The sequence below is a fragment of the Somniosus microcephalus genome, chromosome 23 (genome assembly GCF_052327205.1).
Source record: "Somniosus microcephalus isolate GS21.2 chromosome 23, FLI_Smic_1.0, whole genome shotgun sequence".
Taxonomy (NCBI): Eukaryota; Metazoa; Chordata; class Chondrichthyes; order Squaliformes; family Somniosidae; genus Somniosus; species Somniosus microcephalus.
This window is the reverse complement of record NC_141009.1, coordinates 7,918,304-7,936,692: the sequence shown is the minus strand read 5'-3', so window position 1 is coordinate 7,936,692 and position 18,389 is coordinate 7,918,304. Positions and strand designations below refer to the sequence as shown.

Genomic DNA, 18,389 nt, shown 5'->3' with positions numbered 1-18,389 from the left:
GGTCCTTCTCATGGCCCCAAGATAGCTGCGCTCCTCTAATTCTGGCCTCTTGAGCATCACTGATTTTAATCGCTCAACCATTGGTGGCCGTGCCTTCAGCTGCCAAGGCCCGAAGCTCTGGAATTCCCTCCCTAAAACTCTCCGCCTCTTTTTCCTCCTTTAAGACGCTCCTCTTTGACCAAGCTTTTAGTTATTTGCCCTAATTTCTCCTTATGTGGCTCGGTGTCAAACTTTTAGAACACTCCTATGAAGCGCCTTGGGACGTTTTACTAGGTTAAAGGCGCTATATAAATAAAAGTTGTTGTTGTTGTGCGAACCACAACCATGAATACTGGCAGACTGTTCAACCAGAGGCCACTGGAACTTAAATTCTAACCCTACATCTACACTTCCAACAGGGGTTGCTGTATAACAATCAGGTGCAGGAACCCTGTCTGCTTTCCACCATTCCCAACCAAGGGACAATGAAGCCAACTGCAGAGTTCCTGCTGCCATTCCAGCTACCCAGAACTACTGCTCCTTGAAAATGCTGTTGTTATGAATGACAAACTAGTTCCCTTACCTAAATCACAGCAAGGCATATTGCAATTTCAATCAGCATAAAATACATGTTGCAATTATAATTCGGAACCCTTTTATAGTTGCAATAGTCAATGGAGAAATTCTGTGAAGAGTTTAATCTTCCCGTTAGCCTCAAGGCTGATTAATCTTTGGTGTTACTTGGTGCTTACCAACAGTCTTGATAACGTCATTCTGGTGCCAAATTAAATTGTGTATGTAAGGATTGTGCACAAACTCTTGAAAAACTCTTCAAGCAACCACAACACTGTGCCGAGAGTCACTTTAGAAACACATTGCTTATGTGGCAATCAGCAAGAAAAAAGACACGCAATGTCTGTTTAAATATACTGATAAGTCGTATTCACTCCGCATTATCTCAAGAAATAGACATAAACAAGCACAGGAACATAACGAGCGTCAGGCCAGCTTGCAACATAAGCATTTCAACCTCGCATCGATTCCTCTCCGTTCCTACTGCTGCTCCCAATCTTGTGCTCTTCACCTCCCTTCAGTGGTTCCGCAGACTGATCCCGCATCTGCACCTTTCACACCGACCCTACCCCGTCAACCCCCGGCTGACGTCTTGTAATACAAGACTTTCTACATAGTTTTCTCCTCTCTCTGCCCCTCTGTTAAAGGGTTAAATACAAAGCAGCAATAACATTGGCCAGCAGACAATCAGTAGTCTTACCTCCAGACTGGCTTGGAACATGCTCGTCATTATTTGGTCGTGTGGTCCAGAGCGGTACAACAAAGTCAGGTGGACATAAAAGAAGCTCAAATATAAGATTACTGGGAGGACTAAAAGTGCACAGACCCGGGCCAGCACATGATAAACCACTGTCACCTGTAAGGAGATTGCAACAGAAATTACAAGGATTCAATTTGATGGCTAGGGAAACAAAACAAAATCTAGCCAATTCAAAATACAAGATACAATCAGCTAGCTGGTTTTTGGAATCCACAATGCAAGAACATAGAGTACCATTTCCATGCTCAGAGCCCTGCTTTAAGGGGTCATTATAAATTCAGCCAACAAGCAGACAACACACATTAAAAGGTATGATTCAGGACTTGGAATATTTTTTGCTAGTCCAAGGGACAAAATGAAAAGAGACAAGTCCTGGGAATGAGCAACATCTTATAACAAATTCACGAGAACAACTGGTATTGGTAAAAATGCTGTCAAAACTGAAAATGCATTTGAACCCTGCCATTCAGTGCATTTCCTCTCTGTTGATTGGACTGTTATGGTAGTAACATCACATGGTAGCAATAGTGTTGTTTCTTTCTCTCCATGCTACACTTCAGTGGCCAATTAGTACATTTGAACGAGTCTCAAAAAAAAAAGAGATCAACTCGTGTTCATGTGGCTTGCATTAGAACCATCAGAATTTCAAGGCCGTCTGAGAGGCTCTTCGCCAGAAACCAGGGGCCGGCAGGCATAACTGCGATCAGCATTTCAGACAGGCTTTCCTAACCTGGAGCCGAAAATTTACAAGCAGTTACAACTGCCCTCTGATTTAAAAAGAATTGCATTTCTATAGCGCCTTTCACGACCACCAGACATCCCAAAGCGCTTTACAGCCAATGAAGTACTTTTTGGAAGTGTAGTCACTATTGTAATGTAGGAAACACGCTGCCAATCTGCGCACAGCAAGGTCCCACAAACAGCAATACGATGATGACCAGATCATCTGTTTTTTAATTATGTTGATTGAGGGATAAATATTGGTCAGGACACCGGGGATAACTCCCCTGCTCTTCTTCGAAATAGTGCCATGGGATCTTTTACGTCCACCTGAGAGAGCAGATGGACCTCGGTTTAACGTCTTATCCGAAAGACGGCATCTCCATCGGTGCAGCGCTCCCTCAGCACTGCACTGGAGTGTCAGCCTAGATTTTTGTGCTCAAGTCTTTGGAGTGGGACTTGAACCCACGACCTTCTGACTCCGAGGCGAGGGTGCTGCCCACTGAGCCACGGCTGGCAATTTAGAAGCAGCTACAATTACCTGCATTTGCCTGTTTAGATTACTTGCCCATGGGGGGTGTATGAGCAATGACTTTACATGGCCACCCGTTAGCAGCTAAGCAGTACAACTGTTCCCCAAACCCCAGTCTGCCTGCGAGCATCACTGAGGGAGATCTGCTAGTGTATTTTAGCGTGGAATCTGTCACACGGTTACATGTGCAAAGTAATCTTTAAAAAAAAAGTTATTGCCAGTGTGATTTTTCTGACCATGGGAGTGTGGTAAACCACTTTTATCGTTACACTATAGTTGTCACTGTTGTATTGTTATCACCGTTATCACTGTTGTATCACGATACGAGGTCGCCTCTTGTCGCGCTGTTATACCTGGGCTGACCACCTCCGACTCCGCCCATGGCTCCACCTACCTGCCCAGGTATAAAGGTAGTCGACTGGCTGGTATTCCTCCTTGTTGGACCCGATCATCCACGAGGGTGGGCTCTGTTATTTAGTCAATAAAAACCTTTAGTTACGTTCCTAACTCGTCGCTTTTTATTGGACGAATTGATAGGTATATCAATTTTATTGACTAAATTTTAAAGATGTTTACTACTGACCAGCCAGGAGCCCTCCCAGAAGCACAGCCACAGCAGCTTTCAGACACCGGGCTACACCAGCCACACCAGCCGGCTTGGCTGCAAGCCCTCAAACCACCGTACCTGGATCTAAACCCACAGGCAGCAAACTCAGCCCTCAACTTCAAACACTGGCTGGACTGCTTCGAATCCTACCTGGAAGAATCCGGCGCCCCGCAGAGATCCAAACTAAGACTTCTGAACGCCCAAGCGAGCCCGAGAGTATACGCACTCATCCAGGATACGACTACATACGAGGCCGCTATCAACCTACTGAAACAGCAGTACCGCAGCCCGGTAAATTACATGTACACCAGGCACCTCCTAAGATCCCGCCCGCAACAGCCAGGAGAGTCTGTAGCTGAATTTTTACGGGCGCTAAGAGCACTCGGCAGGAACTGTGACTTTAAAGCGGTGACGGCTGTTGAAAATACGGAAGATAATATCCGCGATGCCTTTGTGAAAGGCCTACGGTCCGACTACTCACGGCAAAGACTGCTTGAAGCTAAAGACCTCGACCTGGACAAAGCTGAAGCCCTCGCTCTCTCCCTGGAGGTGGCCCATCAGGACCAGGAGGCGTTTTCCAGGTACTGCTCGCGACCCTGGGACTCGGGCCTGACCCCTACCGCAATACCCTTCGCAGCGCCGCCCCCGGGACCTACCTCAGCGTCGGCGTCCCGGACCCGACCGGGCCCGCCACCGGCTCCGACATCGGGCACCCGCGATCGGGCCGCCGGCTGCTTCTTTTGCGGCCAGGAGAAGCACCCGAGGTCGCGCTGCCCAGCCAGGAACTCTACCTGCTCAACCTGCAGGAAGAAAGGCCACTTCTCTAAGGCCTGCAGGAGCGGATCTTCAGAGGCCAGCAGTGCCTCATGCGAACTGTGGGGGCGGCCATCTTCTTTCACGGCAACTGAGGCCAGTATCCCCACACGTGAGTCATGGGGGCGGCCATCTTTGATCAAGGCAACCGACCCCAATAGTGCCTCATGTGAGTTATGGGGGCAGCCATCTTCTCCGCCATTTTGTCCTACCTCGTGGGAGACGCCATTTTACCCACCACGCCCGACTGCCACCGGGCCCCCGGACCCGACGACCGCCTCGCCCGCAGACGACAACGACTCGCTTACCTACACACTAGCCTCCGTCACTCTGGATCAAGCCCGCCCACACCACCTGTCCAAGTCGATGATGGACATCAAAGTAAACGGCCACGCCACGACCTGCCTGTTCGACAGCGGAAGCACGGAGAGCTTCATCCACCCAGACACGGTGAGCCACTACTCCCTCCCTGTCCTGCCAACGCGCAACCGAATCTCGGTGGCATCGAGGTCCCACGCCACGGACATTAGCGGCTACTGTGCTGTGACCTTGTCGGTTAAGGGTACAGAGTATAAAAACTTTAAACTCCTCGTCCTCCCCCAGCTCTGCACTGCCGTCCTACTAGGGCTGGACTTCCAATCCCACCTCCAAAGTGTAACCCTAGCATACGGTGGACCCCTCCCCCCACTCACAGTCGACAACCAGCGAAGGTTAAACCGCCCACCGCGTAACACCTGCAGCCTATCCACCCTCAAGGTGCCGCCACCTTCCCTGTTCGCTAACCTCACCCCCGACTGCAAACCCGTCGCTACCAAGAGCAGGCGGTACAGCGCTGGGGACAGAGCTTTCATTAGCTCTGAGGTGCAGCGTCTCCTGAAGGAGGGCATCATCGAGGGGAGCAACAGCCCCTGGCGTGCCCAGGTCGTGGTCGTTAAGACCGGCGATAAAAATCGCCTGGTCATCGACTACAGCCAGACCATAAACAGATACACCCAGCTGGACGCATACCCCCTTCCCCGCATATCTGACATGGTCAATCAGATTGCACAATACCGCGTATTCTCGACCATCGACCTTAAGTCGGCCTACCACCAACTCCCTATCCACCCCGAGGACCGCCAGTACACCGCCTTCGAGGCGAATGGGCGCCTATACCACTTCCTTAGGGTCCCCTTCGGTGTCACCAACGGGGTCTCGGTCTTCCAAAGGGAGATGGACCGGATGGTTGACCAGAACGGACTGCAGGCCACATTCCCCTACCTAGATAACGTCACCATCTGCGGCCGCGACCGGCAGGACCACGACGTGAATCTGGAGAAATTCCTCCGTACAGCCCAACGGCTGAACCTCACCTACAATAAGGAGAAATGTGTGTTTAACACCTCGCGCCTTGCCATCCTTGGCTGTGTAGTAGAGAACGGACTCATCGGCCCCGACCCCGAAAGAATGCGCCCCCTCATGGAGCTACCTCTCCCCCACTGCCCTAAGGCACTTAAGAGAACCCTGGGGCTCTTCGCCTACTATGCCCAATGGGTGCCCAATTATGCGGACAAAGCCAGACCCCTCATGAAGTCCACATCCTTCCCCCTTACAGAGGAAGCGTGCGCAGCCTTCTCCCTCATTAAGGGAGACATTGCCAAGGCCACTATGCACGCAGTGGATGAGTCCATCCCCTTCCAAGTCGAGAGCGATGCATCCGACTTCGCCCTAGCCGCCACCCTTAACCAGGAGGGGAGACCGGTGGCCTTCTTCTCAAGGACCCTACAGGGCCCTGAGATCCGACACTCGTCGGTCGAGAAGGAGGCCCAGGCGATTGTGGAGGCGGTACGACGCTGGAGGCACTACCTGGCAGGCAAACGATTTACCCTCCTTACCGACCAACGTTCGGTCGCTTTTATGTTTAATAACAAGCTGAGGGGCAAAATCAAGAGTGACAAGATCTTGAGGTGGAGAATCGAGCTCTCCACCTACGATTATGATATCTTGTACCGGCCAGGTAAGCTGAACGAACCCCCCGATGCTCTGTCACGAATTACATGCGCCAGCGCGCAAAGTGATAGACTTCAGACCCTCCACAACGACCTCTGCCACCCCGGGGTCACCAGACTTTACCACTTCATTAAGGCCCGCAACCTGCCCTACTCCATCGAGGAGGTCAGGACCATAACCAGGAACTGCCAGACCTGTGCCGAGTGCAAACCGCACTTCTTTAGGCCGGACAGAGCAAGCCTGATCAAGGCCACCCGCCCCTTCGAGCGCCTGAGCATCGACTTTAAGGGGCCCCTCCCGTCCTCTGACCGTAATGTGTACTTCCTCAACATTGTTGATGAGTACTCCCGTTTCCCCTTTGCCTTCCCCTGCCCAGACATGACCAGTACCACGGTCATTAAATGCCTGAACGACCTCTTCACCTTGTTCGGGTTCCCAAACTATATACATAGTGACCGGGGCTCCTCTTTCATGAGCGAGGAACTCCGTCAGTTCCTACTAGCGAGAGGTATTGCAGCAAGTAGGACCACCAGCTACAACCCCCGAGGGAACGGCCAAGTGGAAAGAGAGAACGCGACGGTATGGAAGGCCGTCCTCTTAGCCTTAAAGTCTAAGGGCCTCCCAACCTCCCGCTGGCAGGAAGTCCTCCCGACAGCGCTGCACTCCATCCGGTCACTACTTTGCACTGCCGTTAACGCCACCCCCCATGAACGAATGTTTGTTTTCCCCAGGAAGTCGACTACGGGAACCACTCTACCAACCTGGCTGACCTCTCCGGGGCCCGTCTTGCTGCGAAAGCACGTGAGGGCCCATAAAACAGACCCCCTGGTCGAGAGGGTGAACCTCCTGCACGCCAACCCCCAGTACGCCTACGTGGCTTACCCAGACGGGCGGGAGGACACTGTCTCCTTACGAGACCTCGCACCCTCGGGCACCCCGGAGACACCACCTTTACCCCCCCCCACCACCCCCCCAATTCCAGCCCAGGTAGACGGCATGCCGGAACCCCATGAGCCTTCGCCGACCACGCAGACACCAGCACTAACACCGGATAATGCAGCACCGCCGCTGCGACGATCGGAGAGGCTTACGAGGCCTCCGGACAGACTGACATACCAGAACTGGTAGTACACTTCACCCCGCCGGACTCAAATCTAAACAAGGGGTGAATGTGGTAAACCACTTTTATCGTTACACTATAGTTGTCACTGTTGTATTGTTATCACCGTTATCACTGTTGTATCACGATACGAGGTCGCCTCTTGTCGCGCTGTTATACCTGGGCTGACCACCTCCGACTCCGCCCATGGCTCCACCTACCTGCCCAGGTATAAAGGTAGTCGACTGGCTGGTATTCCTCCTTGTTGGACCCGATCACCCACGAGGGTGGGCTCTGTTATTTAGTCAATAAAAACCTTTAGTTACGTTCCTAACTCGTCGCTTTTTATTGGACGAATTGATAGGTATATCAGGGAGGAACCATTTTACAGCCAGTTGCCATTCTGCAGAGAAACAAACATCCTCTAATTGACCAGAGAATGGACCCAAGCGTTACTACCTTGCTCACATTGCTGTTTGTGGGACCCTGCTGTAAGCAAATTGGCCGTCGCATCTCCTACGTTACAAGTGACTACACTTCAAAAAGTACTTCATCGGCTGTAAAGCACTTTGGGACGTCCTGAAGTCGTGAAAGGTGCTACAGAAATGCAAGTCTTTCTTTTCTTTTTACCTTCTAACTGAACTTCGAATGTGCCTATATACAGCATTCAGGCTCTGTGGCTTTAATGGAATATTACCTTTACCGTGGTATCAACAATACTATATTTGTGTATTATATTCGACTGCCTGTGTCCTAACTCGCACCAACATCGTTCGCCCATCACCCCCTGTGCTCGCTGACCTACATTGGCTCCCAGCTAAGCAACGTCTCAATTTTAAAATTCTCATCCATATTTTCAAATCCCTCCATGGCCTCGCCCCTCCCTATCTCTGTAATCTCCTCCAGTCCCACAACCTGAGATCTCTGCGCTCCTCTAATTCTGGCCTCTTGAGCATCCCTGATTTTAATCACTCAAACATTGGTGGCCGTGCCTTCAGCTGCCTAGGCCCCAAGCTCTGGAATTCCCTCCCTAAACCTCTCCACCTCTCTTTCCTCCTTTAAGACGCTCCTTAAAACCTACCTCTTTGACCAAACTTTTGGTCATTTGCCCTAATACCTACTTCTGTGTCACAGTGTCAAATATTGTTTTATAATGCTCCTGTGAAGTGCCTTGGGACGTTTTACTACATTAAAGACGCTATATAAATACAAGTTGTTGTTATTATATGGTATATTACTCCTGTCCTTATAAAATAGGGTATCCTCTGACTTACCGTAGCAGTGCCACAGGACATCTGCCAGTAAACATGTGCATTCGGGCTCCAAAATGACTAAACCAATTGATGTACTATACAAAACCTCCACCGTGGAAAGCGAAATTAGAATCAGTAGCATAGATACCTACATTTGATAATGTTGTATCACCAATTATCTGCCAAGTATGTACTCCAGCAATAGCCAATAGAAGCAGGTAAGTGAACAAGCCCATATACTTTACCCTGTAAACACACCAAAATAAAATCAACTGTAGACCAATGTACAGAAATCCAAAGTTTACACTTTTAATTAAGCTAATAACAGAGGATCTAGCTTTCTGCACTAAAGGGTAAATGATAAGGAATCACCATATAATAGACAGAAAATGCTGCAGCGCTCAGGTTCCAGGGCACTTGAGTTTTTAGTTAACGTTTTTTTTTGAAAAGTCAGGATTGAAGTAGAAATGCAATGTTCCCTTTAATTTTTGGGGGGGTCTGCGTGGCCCATTCAAAGTACAGGAAACTCTTGTTTAAACAGCACCTAAATATCCGGAATTCTCTATTAACCGGCAAAATTCATACTCCAAAAACAACACCTCAATAACCGGAAATGTTGCTGAGTCCGAGTTTCCCGCGGTGGCCGAGTTAGTCAGTGGAGGTAGTTCTCCAAACTGCCACAACTCGGCTTCTTGGCGCTGTCAGAAGTCCGAACACCTCAATAACAGGAGCCTGACTCCCCCGTGCTGTATACAGTTGTTTACTGTATAAGTTTTGTTTTACTGTTAAGTAATTAAAGAGTTATGGATTACCCTCAACTGGCAGTACTGTACTTAATCAAGCATCTTGCACCATCCATTTAGCACAACATTCTGTAGGTGAGTACCCAATTACTGTATACTGCACATTTGATTTTTTTATTTTTGTTTGTTAAAAATAACCTCAGTAGATAACCCTCTCCGTCATCCGGAATTTTTAATCAACCGGCAACACGCTGGTCCCGGATACCAGAGAGTTTCCTGTATCGCGCATGCGCGGCTTTTCCCCATTGAAAAGTCGAGCTGCGCAGCTTAAAGAGAACACTGGCAGTATGTGTGCAAAGTGCCCTTAGCTCCTGCAAAGGATCAGTGGGTACATAAACCAGCCAGTATGGAAATGAGCTCCCAGGTTAGAAAGCAGCTAAAGAGGAAAGGTTGTAAAACTTCAGACTGTTCTCCTTGGAACAGAGCAGGTTAAGAGGTGACCCTAGAGGTTTTCAAGATGATGAGGTTTTGATAGAGTAGAGAGAGAAAAGCTACTGCCTCTGGAGAGTGGGTCAATAACATGAGATTATAGATTTAAAATCATTGGCAAAAGGTCTAGAGGGAGTTTTCACTCAGAGTTGTCAGAATCTGGCACACTCCATCTGAAAAGGTGGTGGAAGCGGATTCAAAAATAATTTTAAAAGGGAGTTGGGCAGGTACTTGAGGATGAGGAACTGACAGGGTTACAGACAAAAAGCAGGGATGTGGGACTAAGCACAACTGTTCTTTCAAAGAGGCAGCACAGGCACGACGGGCCGAATGGCCTCCTTCTGTGCTGTAAGTTTCCATGATAAGGCTCACCTGATGTGCACACATGAGCTTTTCAACAAGGGTCAGCAGACAGTGATCGGGAGTAGGAACCCTGGCTGAAGGTTATTCTCCCCTCTTACCCCAGGGAGTACGGAGACCAATTGTAGGGCCTCTAATGCCACCCTGGTTGAGAGCAGCCAACACAGCACAGACCGGGCATCACATTCAGGACCTTCCTAGTCCTAATGGCTCAGCAACACGCCAGGTGCGCAATGGGAGCGCCCAAATTTCCATTTCTACTTCATCACCTGGTCCTTAATTGTATTAAAATGAAGACAATACCCTGTAGATTATGCAAATTGCAGGTTGGAGCTGTGCAATAATTTTAGCTTTTCAGAGAGAGATTAGATTCAAGAACATGAATTCTGCTGCCACCTTCTCTTGTTCAGCCTGCAGCAGTGTCACTCGAGCAGATGAGCTGCAGCTACCAGTTTGAAGATGTGCGAAGGAACTCACCCGATAGCGAGTGCACACGCTATTCCGGTTAGGAAAAGCCAAGACCACCACCTCACCGAGAATGGGCTGAAACAAACCACAATTGACATGAGGCATTACCTTCTTTGTCGCGTTCTTTCCCGTGGTCACAACATGAAGGCACCACACGAATGCGTTATCGTACCTGCGTCTCTGCATATTGTAGAATTTCAGATAAGACAAAACTGCCAGCAGTACAAAGAAAATGAGAACAGATTCCAGGAGCATAAACCGTGACTGGGTTATTAAGGAGTTTTCTGTTTCGGAAAGAAAAGAATGGAGCATAACTACAGTACTGGAACTAATCTGAAATACTGCACAAACGTTTTTGAGCGGACATCCATCCATACTTATAAAGCAGATACCACACAGCAATGTAAATGAACCAACCACAGACACACAAATGACAAAATTGAGTAAAAAAAGCAAAATATTGCGGATGCTGAAAATCTGAAATAAAGCCAGAAAATGCTGGAAATGCTGAGCAGGTCAGGCAGCCTCTCTGGAGAGAGAAACATTAACGTTTCAGGTCAATGAAACGTTAACTCTCTTTCTCTCTCCACAGATGCTGCCTGACCTGCTGAGTATTTCCAGCATTTTCTGTTTTTATAACAAAGTTGAGTGTTCAGCTTAGTTTGGTGCACAAGCCATATAAATAAACAGAACCTCGCCAACGATCCTCTGGCATTTCATATTGTATAGTTTTAAAAATTGATCTGAATAGTTCAACGTACTTCTGTAGAATACAAGAAAAATAACCTTGCAGGTAATGCTATTCCCCGCACCCCCCCCCCCCCAACCCCCGGGCAGAGTAAGAAATTGGTGGCACTGGTAAAATGGGGATTGAAATAGTCCGTGGATTGATGATTGTAAAAGCTCCAAATAATGGTTAGTAATTGGAGGTAACAGTTACATAGCAAGCGAAGGGGAATGGGAATTGAAAAATAAATCAGGGGTACCTTCTTTATGTAAAATTGAATTATTATAATTGTATATGATGTGCGGTCTCATTCTGTACGCATGTAAAAAGGGATGCCCGACACTGCACTAACGAACGAGTACAATGCTGTACATCATCTTACCCCCATTACCAACCATTAAACAACAATTCCCACATTCTACACACTGCAATATTTGCTAAAAAAAAAAGGCAGGTCACAACTTGAATGCCACATTTCCCTTTGTAATTGTTGTAGCTCTTACCGAACATGATAAGAAGGGCAGCGATAAGGGCCGCAAAGTGTGAATACTTCAGCTCGACTATGATCTGGTATGCCAGCGAGATGCAGAGTGCACCAGCTAGAGCAGGAAAGAGCCTCAGGTTCCAAACTGGGACGTTCCCAGTGTATTCTGAGATAAAGAAAACACAAATGTTACCGTGTTACAATAACATATTGTTCCAACTGGTCGAAAAGGAAGATTACCCACCATCATTGCAAACTTCCCCCGCTCCTTGCCTGATGCTCCAGTTCCACAGAAAACAGAACGGGAGAAACCACGGAATCCTGCCTGTTCCGCAAGTTTTGCCAAATCCACAAGGATTCCGCACGGTTTAAACGGCCTCATTCAGACTTGCTTGCCTCGGACATTTTAAACAGGCGTCAGCAGAGTGATCGTTGAGAGAAGGGAGAATTTACATCATATATTTACCAACTCCAAATCAGAGAGAAACACAGAGGGGAAAATATGGCAGCTTTGGTCAGTGGAAGATGAACTTCAATCAAAGGCTAAGGAAAAGCATACCAAAGTAAACAACACGCATTTATATAACTCCTTTAATGTAGTAAAACGTCCCACGGCGCTTCACAGGAGCGTTATCAAACAAAATTCGACACCGAGCCACATAAGGAGATATTAGGACAGGGTTTTAAGGAGCATCTTAAAGGAGGAAGGAGGGGTAGAAAGATGGAGAGGTTTAGGGAGGGAATTCCAGTGCTTAGGGGCTTGGTAAGAAAAAAAGATTCACAGTTATACAGTGCCTTTCACGACCACCGGACGACTCAAAGCGCTTTACAGCCAATGAAGTACTTTTGAAGTGTAGTCACTGTTGTAATGTAGGAAACGCGACAGCCAATTTGCGCACAGCAAGGTCCCACAAACAGCAATGTGATAATGACCAGATAAGTTTTTGTTACGTTGGTTGATGGATAAATATGGGCCAGGACACCAGGGATAACTCCCCTGCTCTTCTTCGAAATAGTGCCATGGGATCTTTTACGTCTACCTGAGAGAGCAGACGGGGCCTCGGTTTAACGTCTCATCCGAAAGACAGCACCTCCGTCAGTGCAACGTTCCCTCAGCACTGCACTGGAGCGTCAGCCTAAAGTCCCTGGAGTGGGACTTGAACCCACAACCTTCTGACTCAGAGGTGAGGGTGCTACCAACTGAGCCACAGCTGACACTGGTAGCTAAAGGCATGACTGCCAACGGTGGAGCGATGAAAATCAGAGATGCGCAAGAGACAGTGGCCAGGGAGACGGATGGAGAAGGTGGCTAGAGAACAGAATTTGTGGCATGGACTGAAGACAATGGCTTCGGTCATCCCAATATTTAATTGGAGGAAATGTCCGCTCATCCAATACAGGATGTTGGACAAGCAACATGACAAATCAGAGGCAGTGAAGGGGTCGAGAGAGGTGGCGGTGAGGTAGAGCTGGGTGTCATCAGCGTACATATGGAACATGATGTGTTTTCAGATGATGTCGCCGAGGGGCAGCATTTGGATGAGGAGGGGAGCCAAGGATAGATCCTTGGGGCACTCCAGAGGTAATAGTGCAGGAGCGGGAAGAGAAGCCATTGCAGTTGATTCTCTGGCTATGACTGGATAGATAGGAATGGAACCTATCCCCGAGTGGGTGCACCCAATGCCAGGCCACCAAGCTGATTTTCTGATGTTCTCTGCCTCCCAGCTTGGTCAGTGGTGGTACTACTGAGCCACTCTTGGTGGTACACATTGAAATCCCCCGTCCAGAGTACATTCTGTGGCTGGATGGATGTAGTGGGAACAACACAAGAAACTCGACACCATCCAGGTCACATGTTTACTTGATTACTGCCCCTGTCGTTAGAATCACTATCCACCCCCTTCCACCAGTGGCACACTGCAGCTACAGTATGCACGATCTAGAGCACTGCAGCAAATCACTAAGGTTACTATTGACAGCACCTTCCCTCCTCTGTAACCTTTGCCACCAAGATCATAAAGAACATAAGAAACAGGAGTAGGACATACAGCCGCTGGTGCCTGCTCCGCCATTCAATAAGATCATGGCTGAACCTCTATCAAATCCCACCCTACTTCATCTCACACTATCAGCATCACCTTCTATTGCACCCTCATGCACCTATCCAGCGTCCCAAAAGATCAAGAGCACAATGCTATGGGAACATACACCACCCGGACGAACATATATCGTCAGTGCATAACCGTCAAAGGTAGCTACAAACCTCAACAACAAGAAAATCAAATGGGCAACAACCCAGGCATATCAGCACAAGACTAAGGCAACTTCAGCCTAGCTCAGCTTCGGACTAACATTTGACGGCTGGTGCCTGGGTTGGGAGAGCTGTCCCACTGAGTTAAACAACAGCTTAATGCAGAATCAGATCCATCAGCTAACGACCAAGGCGCCTCTATTACCATACCTGTATGGTAATTATTCTGGTGCTAGCCCGCAAATTACCAGATTTATTGAATTTAATTTCACAATTTGCCATGGTGGAGAATTGGAATTCACGACCTCCGAGTTGCTAGTCCAGTACCATAATCACTAGGCCACTGTTCCCTCAGTAGTGTTAAATCAACCTGTTTCAATGTAAAATCAAATGTCCTCAAAACACATCCTAGTATTTGCTGATAGATGCATTTTGTTTTATTCATTCCTGGGATGTGGGCGTCGCTCGCAAGGCCAGCATTTATTGCCCATCCCTAATTGCCCTCAAGAAGGTGGTGGTGAGCCGCCTTCTTGAACCGCTGCAGTCCATGAGGTGAAGGTACACCCCAGTGCTGTTAGGGAGGGAGTTCCAGGATTTTGACCCAGCGACGATGAAGGAACGACGATATATTTCCAAGTCAGGACGGTGCGTGACTTAAGAGGGGATCTTGGGTGGTGGTAGTGTTCCCATGCATCTGTTGCCCTTGTCCTTCTATGGTGTGGAGATGCCGGAGTTGGACTGGGGTGGACAAATGTAAGAAGTCACACAACACCAGGTTATAGTCCAACAGCTTTATTTGAAATCACAAGCTTTCGGAGCACTGCTCCTTCGTCACCCGACGATGGAGCAGCGCTCCGAAAGCTTGTGATTTCAAATAAAGCTGTTGGACTATAACCTGGTGTTGTGTGACTTCTTACACTTGTCCTTCTAGGTGGTAGAGGTCGTGGGTTTGGGAGGTGCTGTTGAAGCATATTCAGTCATTACTTGCCTAAATATTTCTTTTAACTATGTGCTGGTTTACAGCTTGGCTTGAAGCTCATTACAGCCCCATTTCTCTTATCCCTATGTCCTTAATTTTGTAATGACCGAGATCCAATACAGATGCAGCACTGTCAAAATGCACGAGCAGTAAAGTGTACCCACACTTTCTTTTAAATTAAAGTCACACTGCCAGAGACGAGACACTGCTACTATCTGATACCCGCTTATCAGATCAACCTCAGAAGTTAGAAATATGATTATGGCTACTCAAGTAAGTCTTACATAAGTAAAAGAATTACTGCCTTTAACACTCTTCAGTGGGGACTGGCATGAACCGAGCCCAAGGTTGTTAGAGCCAGTAGGTGGCATGTGTACAACAGATTAAAAGATGTTCCATGTGAGCTTTTGCTCTCGATTTTCACTAATGTGCAGCGTCACTTAGCTTGGGCCATCACATTACTGCTCACTGCCAGCACAATAAACGCAATCGCGAAAAAGAATGAGTGACTCCTACCTGCACCAATTCTGTTCCAAGCAAAGTTCCCATCAAAACCACCAAAATATGCTGGAAATGAAACACCAAAGACAAGCATAGCAATTAGTACTTCTCAAAAAGAAACAAATACCAAGTTCTTTCGCAGATCCTTCGCAACTTTATACTTTTGAAAATAGACAGAAAAACAGAATCAAGTTTTAGTATTATCAAAAAGGTCACCGCTTCACCATGGCTGAAGAGAGTCTCAATGACCAAATTACAATTTTAACTTTGCTTTCTGCCAATGGTGTGCGTTACTACTCCCGTACTTGTGTACTTATACTCCCATTACCTACCTGCACTAATTGGTAAAAGAAAGACTTGCATTTCTACAGCGCCTTTCACGACCACCGGACGTCCCAAAGCACTCTATAGCCAATGATGTACTTTTGAAGTGTAGTCACTGTTGTAATGTAGGAATTATATTATTTCCCGTGCTCTAAAAGGTGTTTGACATGCTTTGGGTAGAAGCCCTCCGATACCTTTCTCAGTGGGTAGCACCCTCGCCTCGGAGTCAGGAGGTTGTGGGGTTCAAGTCCCATCCCAGTGACTTGAGCACAAAATCTAGGCCGACACTCTCAGTGCAGTGCTGAGGGAGCGCCGCACTGTCGGAGGGGCGGTACTGAGGGAGCGCCGCACTGTCGGAGGGGCGGTACTGAGGGAGCGCCGCACTGTCGGAGGGGCGGTACTGAGGGAGCGCCGCACTGTCGGAGGGGCGGTACTGAGGGAGCGCCGCACTGTCGGAGGGGCGGTACTGAGGGAGCGCCGCACTGTCAGAGGGGCGGTACTGAGGGAGCGCCGCACTGTCGGAGGTGCCGTCTTTCAGATGTGACGTTAAACCGAGGCCTCGTCTGCTCTCTCAGATGGATGAAAAAGATCCCGTGGCACTGTTTCGAAAAAGAGCAGGGGAGTTCTTCCCGGTGTCTTGGCCAATATTTATCCCTCAATCAACATCACTAAAAACAGATTATCTGGTCATTATCACATTGCTGTATGTGGGATCATGCTGTGTGCAAACTGACTGCTGCTTACAACAGTGACTACACTTCAGAAGTACTTCATTGGCTATAAAGCGCTTTGGGACGTTCCGAGATTGTGAAAAGCGCTGCAGAAATGCAAGTCTTTCTTTTAGTGTACATGAATGTCAATGGGCTATTTGATCAAGGCAGCCTAATCCTTCACATACATGGGGATTTTCAGCAAGAGTCACTGGATAACCACCAGGGCAGGAGTGGGAACTTTGGCACAGTCAGCCTTTCCCAGGCCAGTCACGCTGAAGGGCAACTGGAGCACTCCAATATCACCTGCCTGTTTCTAAGGTCCCGCTCCTCTCCGCGGTCCTCAACTGCTTCATCGCCTGTCCCATCATAATATCCTTGCCTCGTCTACATGCCACCCGTAGCACGCAGACCGCCTCAGTAAAAATCACTAACGCCACCCTGTGATCACCGTGCACTAACACTCATTTAATAAAAAATGACCGTTATCAGTCTTGTTATTGTAAAAACCACTCGTGCGCGAATCATCAGTGGAGTTATTGTCGCAGGACTAACGGCGCTTTGTTGCGGCAGTAACCGTGGAGGAAAATCTCCAACAACCACCCAATCGCATTCTCGTCAGTACACTATCACAGATATTAAAAGGTCTTGGAGAAGTCAGTAATCTGCTTCCCACATTGCCAAAAGATACATGGCATGAACAGAAGCACAACTGGGAATGAACATTTACAAATATTACTGTTCTTCGCTCTGTTACCAACAAACATTGCAAAGTTATTCGCTATCTCTAGGTTTTGCTTCTTTTTAAAAATGGCCAATAATTTGTTAGTGATAACAAAAACGATGGTGAAGGCAGCAATTATTTAACAACTTTTCTTTAAAAGCGATATTTCTTACCTCCGACGGCCAGGATCATGTGACCAAGTGGCGGTCCGCTGTCATCAATAAAAAACATCTGTTTCATGTACAAGGAAACAAATTGCCCATAATAAACTTCATCAAACCTGCAGAGAGATTTTGGACGCCACAATCAATGACAACTGAGCTAAGTACAGTAACCAGCTTGTCAGAAAATGGTTTCACGATGAATCCAACAGTGAGGTTATGAGATTACTTAATATCAGACTGTAAAATTGCAAATATTTGATCAATTATACATTAAATATAGGTTGACTCCCAGTCTTCCAAATTACTAACAGGTTTCTCAAATCAGATATGATACGAAATCCCTTTGTTATGTCTGCAAAGACCACTGCCAACCAATGTTCCCTGTAAAAAAAATGTTTTGGGTGCGCGACTCCGTTAAGGGGCTGTGCAGCCCATTCAAAGTTTCGCACATGCGGGAACTTTAACATTGCAAAAGCCGGTCCTGGGCTGCGCGGCCATAGGTGTGATACGTCCCAACCGTGTTTACAATGAACAGTGAGTGAGTATAGAATAATGAGCACAAGATCTGGAGTCTGGAGATGATATAGCTCGACCAACAGAGCTCTACATGGGAAATGCTAACTCCCAAGCAGTGAGAGGTCACTGAAATTTGGGCTTATCCTCGAGTATAAAGATGAAGTGATGGCCATCTCGAGGACTAATGAAATGACCAATGTCACCCTAATAGGGTCATGTATGGAAGAAAGTCAACTAGCTTGCCCATCTTGGAAGATGGTAGATTTTGAAAGACTTTGCTTGACATAAAGATGGAAGAGTTAGATCCTATAAAGTACTTAAAACCATATTGAAATGACCTTAAAACCCTTTACAAGGAAAAATGAGATCTTCAGGTATTGTTTTTCTCCTGATTTTGATCTGTAGAGCAGATACTTGGTCCCTTTTTGGACACTAAGGGAATCGAGGGATATGGGGATCAGGCGGGAAAGTGGGGTTGAAGTAGATCAGCCGTGATCTTATTGAATGGCGGAGCAGGCTCGAGGGGCCGTATGGCCGACTCCTGCTCCTATTGCTTATGTTCTAGCTGATACAGAACAGAACAAACTAGACAGCTTTGACACATGGCCCCTAAGTAACCCAAGG

The 18,389-nt window shown here is 47.7% G+C and overlaps 1 protein-coding gene across 1 annotated transcript in view; it reads right to left on the bottom strand.

Annotated features, from left to right (window-relative positions):
• The window catches only part of pomt1 (protein-O-mannosyltransferase 1), a 53,838-nt gene that overhangs the window by 25,889 nt on the left and 9,560 nt on the right, over positions 1-18,389 (bottom strand). The window contains exons 3-9 of the mRNA XM_085965328.1: positions 17,259-17,365; positions 15,343-15,393; positions 11,616-11,762; positions 10,558-10,669; positions 10,395-10,460; positions 8,478-8,571; positions 1,253-1,408 (exon numbers count right to left, since the gene is read on the bottom strand). Of these exons, the coding sequence (XP_085821454.1) occupies positions 1,253-1,408; positions 8,478-8,571; positions 10,395-10,460; positions 10,558-10,669; positions 11,616-11,762; positions 15,343-15,393; positions 17,259-17,365 (733 nt within the window). The remainder of the gene's footprint in view (positions 1-1,252; positions 1,409-8,477; positions 8,572-10,394; positions 10,461-10,557; positions 10,670-11,615; positions 11,763-15,342; positions 15,394-17,258; positions 17,366-18,389) is intronic.